A 9,931-nucleotide genomic window follows, 5' to 3' on the forward strand; every position below is an offset into this window, starting at 1 on the left:
AAGAGTAAAAGAGAGAAAATCCTGGTTTCTATAATTCGGCGATGCAATCGGAAAGTTCACGTAAACGATCTTTTCAAAGGATTTTAGAAATCTGGAGGTTCATGAAACTACATCAGAGATGAGCAATCTGTGCAACCATTTTTTAAAACTAGCTCTGTCTTTCTATACCACGCTTTAAACTTTTCCTACTCCTCATCAGTCCCTGAAATTTTTACCCGTTGCAGTCCCTGAAGTGTCAATTTTCACTCCGAACTAAAACCAATATATCACTCTTGTTTTTTTCAACCGATTTTTACCAAACTTAAAGTTTTGGAAACCTCGTAATGTAACTCAAATATGTTTCTCAAACAATATTCAGCTACAAAAGTTCAGTTTTCCGTTATTCAAAGTTCAAGAATAAAAAATCAGCATATTTAATGTAACTACACTGCTAGAATCGGTATGAAGTTTCCTTTCTCATGAATATAAATTTATTGCAAAAATTTTGCGTTGAGTTTAAGTGCAAGAAAATCTGAGAAATTGACACAATGTTCGAAAACCTTTAAAAATTCGTCAAAAATTCTGTGTTTTTTATTTTGAAAATCTGAGGATGTGAAATTGTGCCAGATTACGTTAACTTTCCAATTCTCTTTTCAAAATTTATTTGGTATGACTTAAACAATTTTGATGGTTCAACGGAAAACTGAAGTGTTGCAGGTGAATATTTTCTAAAAATTATGTTTGAGTTGTAACGTAACTAAAACTTTCCAAAATTAAAATTTTGTAAAAATCGGTTAGAAAATAAGTAAGATACAGTAGTTTCAAGCGAGGAGTGTCAAATTGACACTCAAGGTCTAATTAGAAATTTTTTTTCCTGAACTTTTTTTTTCCTGGGCTTGCATCCATATAATAGTAATGATGCAAAATTTAAGGTTTGAAGAATTCATTGAGGGTCCTCGAAGAACTTTTTTTTATTTGTATGTACCCGAATAAAGTTACAAGCCGCCGAACTTTCGATAGTGTGATATTGACATTCAAGAACGGATTAGGGTAAAGATTATTTATTCGGAGATATTCATCCTATTGGATGGTTCATTCCATTTAGGGTTAAAATAAAGCTCATTGGAAATTAGTAAACTACAAATTAGGTACTATTATTTCATGAGTGTCTGGCAATTTAAATAATATTGAAATAATAAGAATTGATTATTTTCGCATTTGTTAAAATTATTCTCCTAGCGTGAAAAGTTTGAACGAATTCTTTAAATTTAATATCCATCCTGTATTAGGCGGCATCCATAAATTACGTAACGCAAAAAATGCACTTTTTTGACCCCCTCCCCCCCGTATGTCACAACTTGTAACGCTTCGACGTACCCCCCTCTGAAAATTACGTAACGCTGATAATTACCCCCCCCCATCTTATCATGTTTTTGAATACTGATTTTTGAAGCTAAAATAAAAATGTTAACAAAATTTTTCAACGTTCTTCTAAACGGAATTGATATCTATCCAAATTGCTCCTTAGTTTTCATTTTCGATAACTCTCTAATAAATTGATTGTCTCATTACGAGCTGCTCTGCTTGTTAACTGATGAACTATGTACCTTGTTTACTTTATTTTGTTCAAGGAGTATGCAAAATAAATTCCACTTAGTATTATTCGTTGGAAGAATCAATATTGCTTTTTTAAATCAATTGATAAAAAATAGTGAAATATCCGTCTTAAGGTTGAATTGAGTTCTTGGGGGTAAATGTACATAATAATCCGTTTTCCAACGGTTATTTCACAGATATTCAATACCGTCTATCTCAGAATCTTCAAAGAGGAAAGGTTACAAACCAGTTTCAATCATGTTGAAGCTTACAAATTTTAAGCGGATTTTAGTTTGATTATCATTCAGCAAACATTGCATGTCATCAAAAAAGCTGCGATTAAACTGAATTTTTTAAGGAAAAAATCGTTACGTAACGATGAACATACCTCTCTCCCTCCCCTATGTCACAATTCGTAACGCTCGAGCTTACTCCCTCCCCCCCCTAGGAGCGATACGTAATTTATGGATGCCCCCTTATGACTAGGTTCATATTAACAATAAGCATGATAGAGGGTGGCAAAATAAGGTGTTGTCCGGTTTATTGTTACGCTGATCATGACATAAATAAACATAAGGCGCCAACAGACTAAGCTCCATCAAAACTAATGCCAGACAACAACTGTGAAAATGATCGTCACAACACCAGTATATATTTCAGGTGTACTTAAAAGGAAAAATATATAAAATTACACGTAAACTCCAAAAGAAATATCTCCATAAAACGTTTTTCTCAGCAACTTGAGGTAATGAGGAAGGTAAAGTCGGCGTGTCTGTAAACAAAACAAACGACTCTAAATCGGCGCGACACATCTTACTGTACCCAGTTGTATATAAATATGTGATCATTTGGGTAGATTAATTAATGCAAAATTAAATGCATTCGAGCAAGATGCTCGTTTTCCTGTCAATTCTGGTAGTGACTTCTTGTATACAAATTGCGTTCGGACAGCAACATTGGGAATCGCCATATAGTCACACGTTTCAACGAGCCGCGTCGGAATGTGCCGGATATCTACGCTTATCGAACGCAGTGTTGGCCAACTGCCAAACCAACAACGCTTATCCCGAAGACTTGATTTGTATGGATCTGGTTCACTGTATCCTGGTCGATCTGCGCGCCTGGACTAATCGGAATGGTTTCGTACGTCAACAGCTGGAGGTATTCCTGGCAAAACATGGCAATTACAATCCACAGAATTTGCAAACGTGTCTAGATCAAGAACTGGCAGCGTTACCTCCCAGAGACTTCATTCCGAGATCTTACAAGACATTCAAGTGCTATCTCACCCACTACGGTTTTCCGACAACGCAAAGCAAATTTCTCAGATATTCTGACCCGGACCGAGATATCATGTTCAGAGAGGCTATCGATATGTCTAATCTTACTGTTGCTGCATTGGATGCGTTTGTCAACGGGGATTTCCTTTCGCCGCAAATCACTAACTTGGGATACATCTTCGTGCTTCGACTCGGATTCTACACTCCGGAAGCTGGATTCAACAAAGAAGTCCTTTACATCCAGCTGGGTGATGAGGACATTTTTAGCGACGAGGTTAGCCAATGTGAGGACAGTGTTAAGCAGCAGTACTGTGAGGAGCCGGAACGTGTCGCCAGAATCTGGCTTCAGTGTTATTCCAAGTATAATTTCCTTTTAACACTATTGCAAGGAATAGCTAGAGAAGTAGCGCAGGAAGCTGCAGACAGGTGCAGCGGGATCACCACGTCACAGCCTAATCAAGGTTGAGCGAAATAAAAAACCTTTATTGCCTTTGGAACCTCTAAACATGGATGTCAAATAGACAGTAATAAACGCTTCACTTTAGAGCCCATTCTTTAAACCATTCGATTGTATTCTTTTGAAACCCCTTGCAAATAAACAGATTTTCTAAGGTCTTAAAACTTCATTCTTTGAATTAATAAGTCAATCCCAAAAAAGGGAATTAAAATCTACTGAAACAGTTGTATTGATCTGACAACAATCTCTAGAGACTGTTGTTTACTGGGGGAAGATGGAGGTAATTTCATTTCATACTTTGCGTAAAACAAATTTCGATATTATTAGTTAAATTGTACTCTATGTAATAGTTCTGCCTTTTCTCGAATACTTTAAATCGCATTCAATTTCGTCATGAAATACAGATTTTTCCAATGAATTCAATTATTAAAAAGTGAAAAGTATTGAACAGGTAAGAAAATTTATAAATAAATTGAGAAAATAAAAAAAAATATCTCGAAAACACTAGAACGATCATAATTTTTATCTTTTCTTTTAATGCTTGGGTTTTTGCCATTTTGACATTTTTGTCGTTTTTGTTATTTTAGAGTTTTTATTGTTTTGTCATTAACGTATTTTTTTCGCTTTTTGATATTTTTGTCAATCATGTGGTTTTTGTAAATTTTGCAACTTTTGTTTTTTTTGTAATTTATCTTATTATGCCCTTTTTCTTATTTTCGTCATTTTAGTGATTTTTAATTTTTGTTATGATTGCAATTTTGTCATCATGTCATTTTTTTATGTGTCATACTTGTCAATGTTGATTATTTTTTTCAAAATGAACATTTTTGTGACATTTTACTTCATGTCTGTTTTGTAATTTTCAACATTATTGAGAATTGGCATTTCCGGTCGATTTTATGTTTATTATCAGATTTGTCTTTATTCGTATTAGTCATAATTTTTATTATTTTCGTCATTTCTGTCATTTTCATCATTCTTCACTTTTGCCATAAGCGTCATTTTCTGTTATGTTGGTTATGTTTGTCCATTTTTAGTTTTTGTCGTTTTTGTAATTTTTTTTCATTTTGTCATTTATGTAATCGTTCATGTAATTTTTAATTCATCTTTGTTATTTTTGTCGAAATTTTTCATCAGTTTTTGAGTGTTTGATACTATTTTTGTTATTTGATACAAGCTTTTGTTTTTTTCAGTTTTTGTCATTTCTTTTAATACTTCTCAGTTAGGTCATTATTGCCATGTTTTTCATTTTTCGCCATTTTTGTTTTCTGTGTCACTTTTTATTTGATTATTGAATTTAATCGTTCATGTCATTTTAGTTATACGTAATTGAGTTTTTTCGACTTTTGCCGTTTTTTTTTTATTATTATAATTTAAGCAATTTATTGTTTTTTTTCTCAAAGTTTGTCATTTTGTAAATTATATTACTTGTGTTATTTTCCATCATATCGACTTGAACCATTTCTGTCATTATCGTCGTTTTTTTACTTTTGTCATAAATGTTATTTTGATTGGGTCTGTATTATTTTATTTTCAAATTTAATTATGTCATTTTTGTCATATTTTAGACTTCGTCATTTTGGTCGCTTATTGTATTTTTGTCATTCGAACCATTTTTGAGTTTTCGTCATTTTTGACATAAGCGTTATTTTTTCACCATTTTGTCGTTTTTGCATTTTTGTTGTTGTTGTTTTTGTTATTGTTTGTCAATATTGTTTCTATTTATCATAATGTGATATTTATCATTTTGTCATTTTTGTGATTTTAGCATTTCTTGTTTCATTTGAAATTTTTGTCGTTTTTGTCATTTTTGTCTTCAGTGCTATTTTTATCATTTCTGTCATTTTAGTTGCTTTTGTCATTTTTTAGAGCTCGTCATTCTGTCATCCCAATAAATATTTTGGCTGTTTGAAAACTAGGTTAGGCAAATAGAAATTTGCTGCAGCATCTTTTCGACAAAAACTGAGCACTTTTTGAAAAAAGTTGTGATCGTATAAGAAAAAAAAAAACTCGTGCCAGATCCAAACGAAATCAACAAAACTATTGTTTTATAGATAAGGCATGCTCAGTTTGTTGAAATTTGGAAACCTGTTCAAGGTAAAGCTTTTTAAAAGACTGAAAAAAGTTTGTTTCCTGCTCACTGATCGGTGATTTAATCAGGCCACATTGACATTTGAGCATTTTTTCCTGTTTTCAAGCCCTGGCTTAAGAACGGCAATTTGCTGAACAGAAGCTGAGCTAAAGTGTAATAACTGCTTCAGCTTACTGGCTGAATAAAGACGAACTATAACGTGCTATAACCATTTATCATAAGGTTGCCAGGTTGCCCGGATATTTGATACAAGATTTAGAAACAGTCCGGCTCGGCCCGGTTGCCCGGATTTTATTGAAAAATGCCCGGATTTTGCCCGGATTTTTTAAATTAATTCGGCAAACCAAACAAAAAAATAAATTGTGTTGTAATTGAAAAAAAAATTTTTTTTCAATTTTTTATCTTGATTTTTGTTAAGTAATTTCTTGGTTTTGACAAAATTTGCCCGGATATTGCCCGGATTTTTGGTCGTCAATTTAGAAATGAAATTCCCGGATTTTGCCAGGTTTTCAAAGAAAATTGCCCGGATTGTCCGACCCGGATAAGCGCTGAAAAAATTCTGGCAACCTCAATTTATCAGCATTTTAAAAAGTCTTAGTGCAGTCAATGGGAGAAGTTTTTTTTTATTATTTGCAAATGGTTTTATTAAGGCATTTTATTTATAAAGTTTTTATGTGTCGCGGGAGTATTTTTCCTACTTTGGGTTAGTAAGAGGGGGCAATGGGAGAAGTTGTAGAGTTGTTTCTATAACACTTTTTTCTGCCTTTGTTCAACTATTCGCTACCATTGGAATTTGACAAACTGTTAACTGTGGTTAACATGCCATGCATGATGGCGGCCGGATAGAAATGAAAGCGAATTTTTGTTTTCCTTATTCAATGCCATATTTTTATAATTTCCTACTTAGCTTGATTTTGGAATGAATTTTGGTCGCATAAGAACGACAAATTATCATCGCGCCGCAGACTTCATGATTGGTTTTACGTACAGCGACATGCGACCAATAAGCCGGAGGTTTAAAGTTCGGGGCAGTTGAAACGAAAAAAAAAAACAACACAGAGGGGGAACAGTGAGTGCCCAACATCGGGCAGACATTGCTCATTTTTATGGGGGGGTTGAACAATCAATTGACGTTTAATGGCGTTTGTTGAGTAATTTACCCAAATCGAGATGAATTAGTGAATTTTTGAGGCCTTGTTTTAGCCAGATTGCTGAATAAAAATTTAACCACGAAATTTTTCCGCGTTTATTCAGCAAGAAAGTTTTGGGATTTGGTAATTTTTGTCGCATTTTCGTAACTTAAAAATTACAAAGAGGTACAGGGTTAATATAAAGGAAAATAAGTAATGTACTATGAAGTAAAATTCCAGAGAAGTTCCTTTTAATTTGCGAATTGAAATCTCTAGGACAGGAGTTTCCTCATGTATTAACTATCTAGGATTAAAGAAAGTGTAGAAAAAACTTATGATCGCACCATTCCTTAAAATGGATCCTGATCTTTATCTTTCCCAAGGTAACACAATTCCTTTCTTGGATAGGCTTAAACATAGATTCGCAGACGTATAGACGGTTTCCATATCTGGTGATACTAGCTTATCTCTTCTTCTGACTATTTCAAAAAGGTAAGCAGGAAGAAGAGGAATCAGTTGAATCAAAATAGTATCTCATGCTCTCCCTTTTCAAAAATATCAATAATGGCGCCGGCCACGTCCTAGCAGTCAATGGGGAGAAAAATAAAGGAATGTTAATATCCTTCCTTTTTCTCCATTGACTACTAGGACGTTGCCGGTGCCGTTATTGATAATTTTGAAAAGGGAGAGCAAGAGTTTTGTGCGCTGAGAATGTACTGCTAATCTCAAGCACCATTCTTATGGACTTAGCACAAAACTGATGACCATTGGCGATGTGGAATTTATACCGCTTAGCTACGCCAGCGATCATGGAGGAGGAAGTGCATGCATTAAAATGATAGCTTTGCTTAAAAATTTGACGCAATAAATTATGATATTTCATGTTTTTGATTGCCGCTTCTATTTCAGTCAGCGAAGGCGCTTCCGAGTTGACGCCATTTATGCGACTTACTGTTGGCGCTTCAAGCTGCGGGTTCTGTTGGCCATCGCTATTCGTGACTCGGAAGAGTTGTTCGAAGTGCTCAGTCCATCGTTTGAGGTGATCTGTTCGATCGGTCAATAACTGACCTGCTCGGTCTTTCAGCGGCATTCTTGCATTAGTCCTTGCACCACTGAGGCGGCGAGAAATGTCATAAAGTAATCGGATATCTCCATTGGCGGCGGCTCTTTCCCCCTCTTCGGCTAGGGCATAGGTCGGCAACCTGCGGCTCGCGAGCCGCATGCGGCTCTTTTGATGTCAAGCTGCGGCTCTTCAGCTCACTGCGCTTATATTGCAGATATTTTTGAATAAAATATTTATTAATTCGTGCTAAAGCGATAATTGCGTCTTATAACCTTGCACACAGATTTATTTAGGTCCAGAAGAGAGTTCAAAAATTTCATCCGCTGTAGAAACAAGTGAAAATTATTAAACCGCAAAATAGCAGTTTTTGAAGCCTAATTTTACAATTTTTCCAAGATTAAATTTATCATGCACCGTAAATGCAAAGAATAACTATTGTTTTAAAACAAAAAAAAAACTAAAATTTGTTTATTTATTTCTAAAGCGTATGTATATATGTTTTTGAGTGAATCAAACAGAATAGTTGAACTGTAGCTAACAACAAAATCAAAGTTTAACACTTACGAAAAAAGTACTTCTGAGACAGCCTTTGTTTTGAATTCAAACAATGTAATCCTCATCAAATTTTGAAAAATATTTACAACTTTGACAGGTAGAAACAAACATTTTTTGGGAACACCACCTCAATCCTATCTTATTTATTTGAATTGAAAATGATAATTTTAATGTATCTATTTGAATATAGATACCACGTATGAGCCGTTTCAAATAAAATAATTAAAAAAAAATACAAATTTCCCAATAGCATCCCAGATTGCCCGGTTTTAACCGGGCTTGCTCAGATTTTCAAAAAAAAACAATGGGAATGCCAGGTCAGGTCCGGTTGCCCTGATATCGCGAAAAAGGCCCGTTTTTTCCAGGATTATTCACAATATTTACAACCTATTTAAGCGAAACTTATTCGCATGCAGTTTTTGAAATTGTGTGATAATTGTAAGGTTCGAACGCCGCTGACGTGCTTTGGTAAAAATCATTTTCCTGTGTTAATTTTTCAGCTTTTCTCTTGCCTTTTATGCAAAATACCTAGATTTTGGCCGGATTTACCCGGATATTACCTGGTTTAGAGTTTAAAATTTAGAAACCCAATGTCTGGGCCTGAAAACGTACAAAAAAAATCTGGAAAGCTTATTCAATAAATAACGGTTTGGAAAGTAAAAAAGAATTGAGAATTACAAATAAAAAATTGGACAGCTTTTCAAATTCGAATCAGCAATTAGAATTAATGAGAATTTCAATTCTCAAAATACATTTGAAAACTCAATTACAGGTAAAATAATTTGAATCAAAAAATAAATTAACCTCTACACCCCGAAGCAGTTTTTTATACTCATTCAATTGTATGTATTTTTGAAAAAATAACATTTCAAATGTGATGTCTGAAGCCAAGATTTACCAAGAGCTTTTATTTATTTTTGATTAAGAGTTAGGTAATTACCGTTGATTACTGTCTTTTTATTATTTGATAAGAATTTTCAATGAATTGGAATAAAGGCTACAAAATCACATCATTACAGATTTATACTGGGGAATCCACCGTTTTTTTTTCAGTAATCTAAGCTTTAGTAAGCATTGATGAATTATCTACAATTTCATTCTTCATTATTTCACATGTGATATTAAATAACATTTTTAAATTTTATAGATGCCTAAACTCTGAACATTTGTTGGATAGACATATTTAACCTGTTACCAGGATTATGATTTTGAAGATTTAAATTGTTGACTACATAAATTTCAGTTGAATTTAACCCCATACTTCTGGATTTTTAAAAGCATTAAAGCTAATTATGGGGAATTGTCACAAGAAAGCTTGAACATTTTAAGAAAAATTAAATCTATTTCCCTTTATTTTGTTATTTAAAAAGCTTTTCTTTACCGAAGATTATAAATCATGTTATAATGTTCACTTCACCCTCATGCAAAGTATTTATTTAAGCTTAATATGTATGTACCAATGTTAAATTTTATCGACCTGATATTTGCCAACGCATTAAAATTAATATAAAATCACGCCATTTAAGAAGAGATGACGATCCAGAAGAGAATCCATGTATTTAATGGTAATCAGGAACAGATTAAAAAAATATATACAAGTGTAAGAAAAAACTTTAAATGATTTTATAGTAATTTTCGCAAAACTTACGTTATCTGATAATTCATAAATTTTGTTTTTTTTTTCGTTAAAAACAAAAACAATAAATTTTCAATGTGGCTCTTTCAAACTCTGAAATTTTGAAAACTTTAAGATTTTGGCTCTCCTGGCTCTAAAGGTTG

At 33.5% G+C, this 9,931-nt stretch overlaps 1 protein-coding gene across 1 annotated transcript; it reads left to right on the forward strand.

The window, feature by feature from the left end:
- The first annotated feature begins 2,466 nt into the window (after positions 1 to 2,466).
- Positions 2,467 to 3,321, forward strand: LOC129760745 (uncharacterized). Its single transcript, XM_055758400.1, has one exon. It carries the CDS (start codon positions 2,467 to 2,469, stop codon positions 3,319 to 3,321), a length of 855 nt encoding a protein of 284 aa, XP_055614375.1.
- Positions 3,322 to 9,931: the final 6,610 nt, after the last annotated feature.

Source organism: Uranotaenia lowii, unplaced genomic scaffold (genome assembly GCF_029784155.1).
Source record: "Uranotaenia lowii strain MFRU-FL unplaced genomic scaffold, ASM2978415v1 HiC_scaffold_75, whole genome shotgun sequence".
NCBI classification, from domain to species: Eukaryota; Metazoa; Arthropoda; class Insecta; order Diptera; family Culicidae; genus Uranotaenia; species Uranotaenia lowii.